Below are 13,968 nucleotides of genomic sequence, written 5' to 3' on the forward strand. Positions count from 1 at the left end.
TGCTATGCTTGGCTGGGCCCTCCGTCCCTCGGTGCAGGGTGAGGGCGCCGGAGCCCGCCTGCCCGGGCCCACCCGGCTCTGCCGCCCACCCGCTGGGGGCAAGGGCCTGGGCGTTCTGGGTTTCCAGCTCTTCACTGGTAAAGCAGGAGTCACAGGTGAAGCGAGGAGGTTGGAAGGTCGGGGTGAGGTTACCTGTGCTGCTAGAGCAAGGTCAATAGCAAGTGCAGGAGAGTTCTCATCGACTGTGCTTGCGGACGGGTTTCCTGGTGGCCCCGGGAAGGCTACAAACCAGAAGGCAGCCCAGGGGCTGGAGTGGAGGGTGACAGGGTGCCCTTCTCTCCCGTCCGTGGTTCTCTCCGATCCGTAGCTCAGGCGGCCTGGCTCCCAGCAGCCCGGGCCTTGTGCAGCAAGGAGCTGGCAGCACGTGGGGACAATGCCACCATCCAGCCACCAAGGCCTCCCCTGGCCTGGGAGCGGCCTGCAGTCCATGGCAGAGACAAGCGCTTGTGGCTGTTTGTCTCTAGCCCTTCCTCCGCCAGATGCCTCCATCCTGTTCTGGGGGAGGAGGGCTCCCCGGGAGAGTGGAGTCCCGCAGGGCCGCGATTTCTCTCATCTGTGGGGGTGGGGGGGTGGGGGCTAGAATTCCTGCCCCAGTGTTTATTCCAATTATTTTTTTAAATTTTAAAACAAATAACAGAGCATAGAGGTTTTTTTTGTTTGTTTGTTTTGTTTTGTTTTGTTTTTGTCTAAAGAGGAAAACCAAAATAAAATAAGTGACTCCTATCCCAAATGTTCTTTAAAACCAACCCTTGGACTTTCATCACATTTTGTAAAAAAATGTGACTGTATTTCTGTATTTCTTTCTAAGTGTTTGTTCTTATTTTTTCTCCTCTCCTGAAAGCTTATACTTTGGGGAAAGTTTGCAAGGGAAACAGAGAAGCTTCCTTGTTGCCAAACTGAATGAGTGCAGAACTCTTTTTTGCTTTTTTTATTTTGTTTTGTTTTCCTTTTTTAAAATATATTTATTTATTTTTGAGAGACAGAGAGAGACGGAGAGTGAGCAGGGGAGGGGCAGAGAGAGAGAGGGAGATATAGAATCCGAAATAAGCTCCAGTCTCCGAGCTGTCAGCACAGAGCCTGACGCGGGGCTCAAACCCACGAGCTGTGAGATGATGACCTGAGCCGAAGTCAGATGCTTAACCAACTGAGCCACCCCGTGCCCCTACTTTTTTTTTTTTTAAAGCAGAAAATGCACAGACACAGCCATTCTGCTTCCTAAGAGAGCCAACAGAGGGGGGAGGTTCAGACTCCTGCCTCCTCACTCACTCCTTTAGCGTGTGTGCTGTAAATGGGCGTAAGATGTCACATCTGAGGAAGTGCACATGTGGCTTTTGAGAACTTCCTGCATCAATGGCACCTAGTAGCTGGCGAGCACATCCATTCACACCCTTGACCTTAAGCGACCTGGGAGACAGGACACCTGGATCCGTTTCCCAGGACCCTTCAGTCTACATGCACCTGAAAGCTGTGGCCAGAATGTGGAGGCGGAACCATGTGATTTTTCAGGATCACAGGAAGACAGTGGTCAAGGGTTCCTTACAGACTGCCTAGCCCAGCCCCCTCGTTTCACAGACGAGGTCTAGAAAGATGAAGGATCTTGCCACTGCACCCAGGTGGAACCTGGGACCTCAGGGCGTCCCCTCCTCCAGCTCTGGGATGTCCCCCAGACCTGCTCAGTGTCCAGGACTTGGCCGTGCGCGGATGGGCTCGGCACTGGCGCTTTCCGTGAATACTTCCCGCCCCGCTGTACGCACGCTGGCAGGCACTGTGGATGCAGCTGTGAACACGACAGACAGTCACTGACTGGGAAAGGAACCGATCCAGCAATAAGATCATTTCTGGGGGTTATAAGTGCTGCATGAAAGTACAGCAGGACAGTGGGATAGAGACGGACATGGACATGGGCTACCAGCACGGTCAGATTCACGGAGACAGGAAGTAGGGCAGTGGTTGGCAGGGACAGAGGAGGGGATGGACAGCTAGTGTTGGGTGGGCTGGCCTTGGGCTGAAGTAGAAGTTACAGAGGTGGACGGGAGTGACGATTGTACAACCGTGTGAAGGTATTTCGTGCCATTGAACTAGCCACTTAACATGGCTAAAATGGTAAATCTTATGTTATGGATGTTTTATCACAACTTAAAAAGGAAATGAAAGATGAACATTAATTGGATAAAGGTTGGTCAGGGAAGGAGTCTCGGAGGAGGGGACGTTGGAACTGAGACCTGAGACCAAACGAAGAGGAGGCACTCACCACATGAAGACCTCAGGGCAGCAGGCCTTCTGTCCTGGGCAATGTGGCGGATATTGGGAGGGGGCGCTGAGAGATAGCCCTACAGTCCAGCTGTCCCCTGGAAGTTTCTGCAGTGATGAGAACGTTCTATAAACCCTTCCCACCCAAAATGGCCACACATGGCCACCAGCCCTTGGAAAGGGCCCACTGCAACATGAACCTCAGGGAACTGAAGTAGACATTTAAATAGTCGCCTATGGCTAGCGACTACAGGGTTGGCTGGCAGGGAGTGGCTGTAGAGGGTCTCAAGCTGGTTGTCAAAGCAGACACTGTCTCAAGTGGCTTAAATACAGGGTGAAAGATGCTGGAGCCTGGGATCTGGGGAGAGAGAGATGAATTCTAACTGTAAGAATCAGGGAGATGGACCCTTGAAGTTAAACTGGGTTTTGGTGAACAGGATGGGCTGGGGCTTTGCAGGCTCGGCCAGCGACAGCGCAGTCAGGCAGAAGGGGTGGAGTGAACCAGTGTGAGGGTGCAGAAGATGTGGCTTTCTGGAGACCTGGAAAATACCTGCTGAGCGTCAGCTAAGTGCCAGGTTCATTGCTCACCTCATCATGTCTGGTCTATCTTTTTATCTACTTAACACCCATAAGGATGACACACTGTCACCCCCATTGTACAGATAGGGAAACTGAGGCCCTGAGGAGCTGCAGGGATTTGCACTCAAATCTGTCTCATCCCAAAGCTTGTGCTCTTGGGTTCCTCACGGGAAGCCTGTCCACTCCTTCCGGGGGGTGTGAGTCGGTTCAGCCCTGGTGGCCAGCTGGATGGAGGGGAGGACAAGGCAAGGAAGGGCCCAGACTCTGGCGTTCCCTCTGCCACCCACCAGCTGTGTGTAGACCCAGGTGGGACCGTTCACTCGTTAAGGCTCTCTTTCCTCACATACAAAAGGGACATGATCATAGGGTAGACATTTTGGCTGTAGATCGATCGATCGATCGATCGATCTATCTATCCATCCATCCATCCATCCATCCATCCATCTATCTCCCTGAAAAAATCTCGTCTTTGCACAATGATGCTCTCAAAATAACAGGGCTTATGGGAAAACTAGAGTTAGGGACAGGCGAAACCCAAACCTTGCCATTTTTAACCGAGGACTGACAGAAGCTATCGCAATCTTACTTAAAATGCCAGCAGAATTTTTAAAAAGACATGGAATCCATCGCAAAGCAACGGTACAGTAAATGTGAAAAGAGTCACAGAGCTTGACGTGGGAGGGAGGAGGGAAGGGGGGGCTGCCGAGTTAGGGAGGGGAAAATGGGAATTGTCACTTTGAAGGCAGAGATGGTGGCTAGAGGGAGAACGTGGGCCCGTAGGCACTGGGTACCTTACTGCGCCCTGCTGCGTTCATGCGTGCTGTATGCACCTGGCGTTTGATAGCACGAGGCGGTGACATGGCAGGAAACCGTAGATCAACTGACGTGACTTCAGCATTACGGTAGCACAGCTTCTCGCCTGCCATGAGTTGGAGCCACGGAAATGCATGTGGTGGCAGAGCAGGCTGAACCCAGCCCACAGGGCAGTGAAGATGAAATGAGATCATGTAGGTGAATCACGTGTCATGGTGTCTGTGTACACAGTTGGAGCTCAATAAATGTTTGCGGGGAATAATAAAAATGATAATACATGTCACTTCTCCACACAGCCCCTTTAGCACTGCAAAGGTTTGAGGCACGTCAATCTAGGTCTGCTGGTTTGGGGCCCACGGGCCCGGGGAGCTCCTGGCTCTCCATGGACGGGAAATCCAGAAGTTTTGTGGTGCAGAGAGCATCTCATCTTGGACTTGACATTGGCCCAACTGGAGGGTCTTTTGTCATATGACCCGTAAACTGTGGTGGACTCTGAACTGTTTTCAGATCTTTAAAAGTTTTGTTTCTGCCGTTTCCCCAGGCCAAGAATTCAGCACAACGAGTCAGAAGAGCTTCGAGCCAACGGGTTTCCAAAACACGCTCTCTGGAATGTACAGGGCCGTCGTGTTCTCAGCCTCGGGGGCCGATCTGACTGCGGGTCATCGCTTCTGTCTTCTGGCGTGTGACCGTGATCCATGCTGTGATGGCTTCATCCTCGCGCAGGTCCAAGGAGGTAACTACAGTGGCGGTGAGGAAGGGGCCCTCCGGTGCCAGGACCCGTGGTCCGACGGGAGTAAGCAGGGTCGCAGAAGCCAGGATGCAGTACGTGGAGACGGCATGGGGAGTCACAGCTCGAGGGGCCACTCAGCAGACCCGCAGGCTGCACTAAAGGAGGTTTTTATTCTAAGAATAATTGTAAGCTATTGAAAGTATTTTTAAATTAAAAAAAAATTTTTTTAAGAAAAAGAGTGTGAGTGGGGGACGGGCAGAGAGAGAGAGAGAGAGAGCGAAGGAGACACAGAATCTGAAGCAGGCTCCAGGCCCTGAGCTGTCAGCACAGAGCCCCATGCTAGACTTGAACCCACGAACTGTGAGACCAGGACCCGAGCCGAAGCCGGATGCTTAACTAACTGAGCCCCCCAGGCGCCCTGCTATTGAGNATTTTTTTAAGAAAAAGAGTGTGAGTGGGGGATGGGCAGAGAGAGAGAGAGAGCGAAGGAGACACAGAATCTGAAGCAGGCTCCAGGCCCTGAGCTGTCAGCACAGAGCCCCATGCTAGACTTGAACCCACGAACTGTGAGACCAGGACCCGAGCCGAAGCCGGATGCTTAACTAACTGAGCCCCCCAGGCGCCCTGCTATTGAGAGTTTGAAGCAAAGGAACGTCGTGATCAGATACGAATTTTGAAGCTTTGTGTTAAGTGTGCAGAAGGTGACAGATGGGGAGTTGGAGTAGATGTGGAGTTTAGTTTGGAGCTACACCCCACCGTCCAGGTGAGAGGGGGAGCTGGGGCTGCGGGGACGGCAGCGGGGATGGAGGAAAGGGGACAGATTCAAGGTATCTATAGCAGACAAACCGCCAGGACTTTGGATATGAGATCGAGGGAGAGGGAGGTGTCAGAGGCCATTCCTGGCTCTCAAGCCTGTTCACCTGGGTGGATAGCTTGCTCGGGTAATGAATGATGGAAGAAAACAGATGCCGGATTTGGTAAAGGGAGACAGAGGTTTGGGAAGCTCATGAACTCATTTACGGCGTGTTAAGTTTGAAATGCCTTTAGGAAATTCACAGGAAAGGACTGAGCTTTTGAGTACAAAGAGCCAAAGCTCAGGGGGAGAGTCTGGGTGGGGGATGGAAAGGTGTGGCTTCCCGGTGTCGAGGTGGTTTCAGAGCTGTGGGCACGGGTGGGGTTTCGTTGGAGGCGGGGGTACAGGGTGAGAAGACAAAGGGTGACGGGGCCTATCCCTGGTGAAGACCTACAGAATGGGGAGAACCTTCGAAGAAGATGGAGAACTAGCGGCCAGGAAGCAGGGAGGGGACCATGAGTGTGGTCCATCATGGAAACCGAGGTGGAGAGGGTCGAAAGATGGAGGAATTGTGTCAACAGGTCTGAATGCGGCTCAGAGTTCAAACAGGCTGGTTACTGAAGATGCTCTGGTTCGCTCCCCGCAGTCTGCGGGGGCCGAGTGAGAAAGTGTGGGAGTGGCAGGTAGGGCAGGAGCCTGGACTGGCCCAAGTTAAATTCTAAAATTCCTTTTATTTTATTAAAAAAAATTTTTTTTGTTTATTTATTTTTGAGACAGAGAGAGACAGAGCGTGAGCAGGGAGGGGCAGAGAGAGAGGGAGACACAGAATCTGAAACAGGCTCCAGGCTCTGAGCTGTCAGCACAGAGCCCCACGCGGGGCTCGAACCCACGAACCACGAGATCATGACCTGAGCTGAAGTTGGACGCCTAACTGACTGAGCCACCCAGGCGCCCCTAAAATTCCTTTTATTAGGCTTAATGCTCTGTGATTATATGATGTGCATTCATGTTAGTGTTTAGATATGCAAAAGTATATATAGAGAGATAGATATACACACGTGTAAACACGGGCACACGTGTAAACACACATATGTGTGGGAAGCACTGCAGGTAAAATCAAGGATGCCTTTGCCTTCTTTTCTGCGGATACTGCACTTTCCCCAGATGCTCAATCACTCACCAAGCCATATGGTTTTTCAAGTTGGAAGATCCGTTTCGCTTTCCCTAGAATCATATATGGAAGAATTATTTTGTCCAGGGAACAGCAAGCCCACAAAATCCTTTTTTCCAGGACATTTCTGGCCAGTGGCGCGCTGCCTTTTTCCTCCAAGCGTAACCTGTGATCTGTGAATTATGGTCAGCTGACCGACTGCCTCCCATCGCCGCAAGTCAGGCTGTCCTCGAGACACGCATAAAACATCAAGGCAGATGTTTTTCCCAGTCTTGCCTGATGGGCAGATTTGGAGCTTTAAATTATGAAGCTCTGGCTGGGTCTGCCGATGGCCAGAAACCGAATCCTGCTACATCGTTTGACCGCAGTCTGGAAATTCATTTAACTTTTCTGGTAGATTCCCCCTTCCCCCTGCCTCAGTGGCTTTGTTTCCACTGATTATGAAGGACAATTCATGAGGCTTCTGTACTTACATGTGAGTGGGGGCCTCTTGGAAGTGGGGCCGGAGGGAGTCGCGCGGCCCGCGGTACCCGGGAGTGAACCCAAAGTGGGCAATGTGTGATCAGCAAAGTGACTTCCAATCTCTAGCAGGCACCCAGCTCGCAGACACACGGAGATCTCGTTGACACTTCAGTACTAACGAACAAAGGCGCATGTGTTTCTCTTTCCAAGGTCTGGAGCAGAAGGAAAAATCTACCCGCCTCTCGTTTAATCCCATGATTCTGTTTCTCTGCTTGTGAGGGGACAGCCGTGTGCTCAGACTTCCTCTGGGCTCTGGGCGGGCTCCTCCTGGCCCCGCTGAGGCCTGAGACCCTCGCTGCCGGCTGGCTGTTCCTCAGTTGCTAGCAAAACCAGCCCCCTTTCCCATGCCTCCACTGCCTCCCCTGTGAAATGAAGTGGGCTAGCTAGGGGAGGGATTCTAGAATCCTCCAGAGCACCAGAATCAGCTGTGGTGTCGTTTACAAGTGCTACTTCCCAAATGTCACCACCTCCCACCCCTGTGACCTACCTACGGACCTACTGTCCACCGACCTACTACCTGCCGACCTACAGAGAGTCTAAAACTCTGTGGCTGGTGCTGAGGAGCGAGCATTTTCAGAATTCTCCCTGTGCTGTCGATCGAATTAGTCGACGCACCCTGGTTTGAGAACCACCCGTCAGAGGGCCTCGAAGGTGGTGTTTTTACACAGAAGTACCCCTGCCATTCCTGCTGCTGCTGACTTTTTATTTATTTATTTTATTTTTATTTTATTTTATTTTTCTACATTTTCTTTTTTAACATTCTTTTTTTATTATAGAGAGACAGAGCATGAGCAGGGGAGGGGCAGAGAGAGAGAGGGAGACACAGAATCCGAAGCTGGCTCCAGGCTCCGAGCTGTCAGCACGGGGCTTGAACTCACAAACTGCGAGATCGTGACCCGAGCCGAAGTTGGAGGCCCAACCGACTAAGCCACTCAGGTGCCCCTGCTGCTGATTTTTTAACAACTGCAGGTTAAAAGTGGCCCGTGGGAGGGGGAAGGGCAAGACATCACATTCGTAAGGCAGACGTCTGAGGCATCTACTTTGGGGGAACTCTGGTGAGAGATGAGTGAGAAACACTATCTGGATTTGGGCATAAATGAAGATAAGGAGGGGAATGAGGTTATGGAGTGAATATTTCCTTTTTTTTTTTCTTCAGGAGAATCTTAACAGCTGTACTGTCTGATGGGATTATTTATCAAAATGATATATAGGGGCGCCTTGGCTCAGCTGGTTAAGCGTCTGACTTCGGCTCAGGTCATGATCTCGCCGCGGTCTCTGGGTTCGAGCCCCATTTTGGGCTCCTTGCTGACAGCTCAGAGCCTGGAGCCTGTTTCCCTCTCTCTCTGCCCCTCCTCTGCTTGCTGGCTCTCTCTCAAAACTAAATAAACCTTAAAAAAGTGTTTTTAAATGATATATAAATTATCTAATTTTGAGATCTTAGTAAATTTGGGCAGTTTACTAATGTGAGACTCAGTTTCCGCACCAGTAAAATGGACCAGCAATTATAATAATGTCCATAAGCATCGAGGGGATTCATACACTTGAATCTGGGCATCACAGACAGCCAGCACACTGGGGTTACCTGCGGCATGGCACTAAAATCAGTGTCAAATGCGGTGAGCTTGGGATAGGGCTTCCTGATAATAAACAGATTCGTAACTTCATGGCAGCTTTTTAAAACCTACCATATTTATGGGCGCCTAGGCAGCTCAGTCGGTTAAGTGTCTCTTGAATTCGGCTCAGGTCCTGCAGGATCTCACGGCTCGTGGGATCGAGCCCCACGCCGGGCTCTGCGCTGACAGCACAGAGCCTGCTTGGGATTCTCTCTCTCTCTCTCTCTCTCTCTCTCTCTCTGCTCTTCCCCTGCACGTATCCTCTTTTTCTGTCTCTCAAACTAAATAAATAAACATTAAAAAATAAAAATTGGGGTATTTACACACCCAAGACACAATAGCCTGGTGCCTCCCCCAGTTAGAGATTTCTCTCGGTGCGTCCCCACAGCCTGTGCTTGAATGCATCCAGGGATGAGGAGCTCACTTCCTGACAGGGAAGCTTGTTCCATTGGTGCAGGGCTCCTGGGTTTTCATAGTCGCTTACTTTGAATCTGAGCGCTCGTTTCAAGTCTCTTCAAGGTTGGTGTGTGTGTATGTGTGTGTGTGTGTAAGAGAGAGAGAGAGAGAGAGAGAGAGGCTGCTGTTTATTCGCTGGAGGCCTCAAAAAGCTCAGTGCAGGCGGTGGGGGTGGAGAGGTAGGACCACGGAGCTCGGCACCGAGGCCCCGGGGCTGTGGTCACGGCTGCCGCCCCGAGAGGGAGGGCCCCGCCCCAGGAGATGCTGGGCAGGCATGGTGGCGGCTCTTCCCGGGGGAATTGGCCACGGTGACAGCGGCCGGCCTGACAGGGCAGGGTGACCCAGCTGAGCCCAGCCCCTGAGCTCCAGCGCCCCTCTGTGCTCCTGAGGAAGCACCTGCCCCGGCCTCCAAGCCTCTCGGGCACAGACGTGAGTCCCCGAAGGGGCCCTTCCCGTCTTTCTCACGTCAGCCTCTCTTCCCCGTCGCGACCCCGCAGGTCCCGTCATCTGCGGGCTGCTGAGCTCCCCCGACGTCCTGCTCTGCAATGTCAAGGACTGGAGGGAGCCCACAGAAGCCCGGGCTAACGCCACGTGTCCCGGCCTGACGTTCGACCAGGGCCGCCGCCTGGTGACGCTGCTGCTGGGAGGCCAGGAGTTCGAGGGTGAGTCTCCGCCTTCCGCTCACGTTGTTTCGAGAGGGCTGTTCCTCAGCAGCGAGGTCCGCCGCTGCTCCCCTGAGAGCCCTCTGTGCACCCCGAGAAGTTTCTGGTTCGGAGGAGAGAGCGGAGCAGCGATGCTGCACAAAACTCACAGGCCACGGGGTGGCCGGAGGGAGGCCACGTGCTGCACGTGGTGCCAGCCACACGGCCCATGCTGCTTACGGGGGTGCAAGGGACCGTCCCCCCCACCCCCGCCCCATGGGCTCCATTGACAGAAATAACCATTCAGCGCGTGCCTTCCTCCTCTTTCTGTCAGAGCTCCTCCAGCCTTGCCCGCACGCCGATAAGCCTTAGATCTAGAAGTCACTCTGAGATCGTTTGCCCACCCCCTCCTCGGACAGGGCCGGGCGTCAGGGCCTGAGACCCCACGGCGGCCCATCCCCTCCCCTCTCGGCCTCCCCCAGCCCTGCTCTCTCAGCCGGTGCCCAGCAGGGAGGAGTCCTGAGCCGGACTCAGTGCGGTCAGGACGGGCGACCTCAGGGTGACCAGAAGCTCATTAGAAATGCAGGTTCTCAGGTTCCCTCTGCCCCGGACCCTCAGGGCGGCCCCAGGAATCTGCTCCAACCAGCTGTCTAGGATCATGCTACGCATGCCGAGTTTAGAAGCTTGAGAAGCACCGGCTAGGTGACCTGGAAGTTTCCTTCCAACCTGACAAGTCGGAGTTGAGCATGAGCACGGGGCCCAGGGAGGGGTGCGAGCCACGCACGTGTCAGCCGGACAGGGCAGGGGAGTGGCCAGGGGAGCTCAGAGAGCCCTTGGAGCTCCCACGCCTGCAGGACAGGGTGGCCATATCTGCTTGCAAGGCCTGCCTCTCCATGGACGGCAGCTCTTGGGGTTCTAATGGCGGAGAGCTCAAAGTCACCTCCTCCAGGAGCCCTCCCTGACTACCCCGTACAGTTTATTGCTTCCTCCTTCAGGGCATCACGTACATTTTATGACTTCCTCTGTTGGGCAGTGGTGCGGTGGGCGGCGTGGGGGGCAGTGCCCTGTGCCTTTGCCTGCCTGTGACCCTCACTTGCCACCTGGGAGCGTGCCTGTGGTCTTGAATCCCAGTTCGGGACACCACTTGTGTGACCTGGAGCAGGTCACTAAATATCTTCAGGCTTGTCTACCAAATGGGGTAAGGACAGGGCCCGTCTCCCCGGGCTGTGGTGAAGGTGGAAGGGAGGATACTGGCAATGATCATGGAGGTGTCTTCCGTCGGGCATGCTGTGAACCCGCCCCGGCAACAAATCCCCGGCCACTGCTAATGCACGCACCTCCCCCGACAGTGCTTGGAGGGAGGCCGTTACCAATTCTCCCCATTTTGCAGCTGAAGAAACTGAGGCACACGGGAAATGAAGCCTCCTCAAGGGCTCAGAACTTCCTTTAATAAAATTTTTTTTAATGTTTATTTATTTTTAGAGAGAGAGAGAGAGAGACAGAGCATGAATGGGGGAGGGGGAGAGAGAGAGGGAGACACAGAATATGAAGCAGGCTCCAGGCTCCGAGCTGTCAGTACAGAGCCCAACGCGGGGCTCGAACTCAAGAACAATGAGATCATAACCTAGGCCGAAGTCGGCTGCTTAACCAACTGAGCCACCTAGGCGCCCCTGGGCTCAGAACTTCCAAGCAGAAGGGCTGGGACCTGAAAGCAGGTGATACAGTTATAAAGCTGAGGTGCTGACTGACTTCTCTGTACTGGGCTTGCAGATAAGACCGCTGTTTGAGAAGAACTTCATAGTGACACTTAGTATTAATGGTAGATAATATTATTATTGTTTTTAGATTTGTCATTGCATTTTGTTATCTTAGAAAATGGGACGGTGTCTTATTAATTTCTGGATTCACAGCATCAAGCATAAAACCTGGCAGAGAGAATACACACCATATCTGTGGAGTGAATATCTCTCGAAGCCTGAACGAAAAATAATGCCTCATTAGGTGGAATTCCATGAGGCATCATTTTTGGGGGGATCAGTAAAATCAAACAGCTTCTTTATATGATGGATGGAGAACATATGATATCCATTAGTCTGAGAGGTAGCCCAGGGTGAAAACAAGCATGTGGAGAAAGACGTGTGATATATTCATGGGCAGTAAATCCAGAGTGAATTGTTAACACGGAGCATGTGGTTGGTGTGAGCCCAGAAGCGAAGAATGTGTCCTTGTCTGGCCTCCCTGAGAATGAGTGAGACCAAATGGCTTTTGAGGTTTTGAGTTTTCTTCAGTGCTCTGTGTGTATGTGTATGTTTTGAGGTGTGGGCAAAGGTTTTGTTGTTGTTGTTTAATATTTTTAACGTTTATTTTTGAAAGAGAGAGACAGAGAGTGAGTGGGGGAGGGGTAGAGAGGGGAAAATAGAGGGTCTGAAGTGGGCTCCGAGCTATCAGCGCAGAGCCCGACGCAGGGCTCGAACTCACAAACCGTGAGTTCATGACCTGAGCCGAAGTAGGACGCTCAACCGACTGAGCCACCCAGGCGTCCCTGGTGTAGGCAAAGGTTCTTGTTTTTTTGTTTTTTTGTTTTTTTTTAAGTTTATTTATTTATTTTGAGAGAGAGAAAGAGAGACAGAGACAGAGAGAGCACCAGGAAGGGATGGACAGAGAGAGGAAGAGAGAGAGAATCCTAACCAGGCTTTGCACAGTCAGTGCAGAGCCAGATGCGGGGCTTGAACCCAGGAACCATGAGATCATGACGTGAACCAAAGTCAGACGCCCAACCAACTGAGTGCCCCAGGCGCCCTTGGTGTGGGCTAAGTTTTGAGAAGGGTATGCTCCGATGGGCATTTCGGGCACCCTGAGGCAAGTTCATGATGTTCCAAATTAAGGGTCCCCTCATTACACAGACTGGTCGGGAGGCCCTCGCCAGCTGGGCACAACCTGGCACAAATCCTCTTCCCACCGTAACAGGTGACTCTGCAAGGACAAATAATCCTTGGGAAAAGAAACATGATGCAAGTTCTTACTAAAATGTGAATAGCCAACAGATTACCTTTTCTGAGAACAGAAGTCGATAGAGAAAAAGAGGAGTGAGGATTCCCTGGATCCAGACGGCTACAGGGGAGGCCACAGAATGCATCGAAAGCACACGGGAAGGAGCTAGGGACAGTGATGACGAACTCCGTCCCTCTCAGCCTCTGCCTTCCCATTGGGCCATTGGTTAGAAGGTCACTAAAGATCAGACACTGGAATTAGACCCCGGAGGCACCGCAGGGGTGCCCGGAGCAAGGTGGGGACTCCGTGGACGTGAGAGATTAGGAAGCAATGGCCTGCGTTGAAAGTACTGGACACGAATTCTGCTTTTCCCCTCCTGCTCTGTGGCCTTGCTCAAATACACATGAACCTCTCTGAGCCTCTGTGTCTCCATCTGCAAAATGAGGGTACATTTCTTGCATGTTACAGAATGAAGTGCTGATATTCTCTCCAGGCCACAGTTTAAGGCATTGACTCTTGAACCTCAAGTCCCAGGTCCCCTGACGGCACATCCCACAGATACACTCTGTAGGCCTTCCAGTCTGGACATCCGCTTTCATTCCTCGGCTCACCAGTCTTCCGAGCCGGCTGGTGCAACAGCCGGCCTGGTTCATGGAGCATTAGCCATATGAAGTGTTAAGTGAATTGATTGCCATTTGTAGGAAATTGTAACCCAATGGGATACGCTAATCCAGACAGGAAGCACATCAGAATCTGTGTTGTGTTTTGCAAAGCACTTTCACACCGAAGCAGGCTCCAGGCTCCGAGCTGTCAACACAGAGCCTGATGCGGGGCTTGAACTCACAACTTGTGAGATCACGATCTGGACCCAAGTGGGACGCTTAACTGACAGTCATCTCTACTTCAAGGATTTTAAAGGGCTGTGGGGAGAGGGGGTAAGAGGCCAGGGAACGCGGAGGGTCAGGTGTGGGTTGTAGAGGGGAGGTGGGCGGGCTTGAATAGCTATAGAGGAGGGCGTGGTGGGTCCACTTGTCCATCGCTCATCCTGAGAGCCTGCTGGATGTAAAAGCCAGGCCAAGAACTGGGGTACAGACAGGGCAGACTGGTCTTTGTGCCCCAGGAGCTTGAAAGCTAGTTGGGGCAACAGAAAGATTATTGAAGTACAATGGATACCTTGGTGGACTGACAAAGGATTATGGAAGTCAAAATGCCCTTTTATGTTTATGTTTGTTTCTTCTTGAGAGAGAGACAGAGACAGCATGAGCAGGGGAGGGACAGAGAGAGAGAGGGAGATACAGAATCTGAAACAGGCTCCAGGCTCTGAGCTGTCAGCACAGAACCTGCCACGG

At 52.4% G+C, this 13,968-nt stretch overlaps 1 protein-coding gene across 1 annotated transcript in view; it reads left to right on the forward strand.

Annotated features, from left to right (window-relative positions):
- The window catches only part of TG (thyroglobulin), a 251,055-nt gene that overhangs the window by 67,313 nt on the left and 169,774 nt on the right, over positions 1-13,968 (forward strand). The window contains exons 28-29 of the mRNA XM_077750014.1: positions 4,244-4,435; positions 9,485-9,649. Coding sequence (XP_077606140.1) covers positions 4,244-4,435; positions 9,485-9,649 — 357 coding nt within the window. The remainder of the gene's footprint in view (positions 1-4,243; positions 4,436-9,484; positions 9,650-13,968) is intronic.

This window comes from Crocuta crocuta, unplaced genomic scaffold (genome assembly GCF_008692635.1).
Source record: "Crocuta crocuta isolate KB4526 unplaced genomic scaffold, BGI_CrCroc_1.0 scaffold119, whole genome shotgun sequence".
NCBI lineage: Eukaryota > Metazoa > Chordata > Mammalia > Carnivora > Hyaenidae > Crocuta > Crocuta crocuta.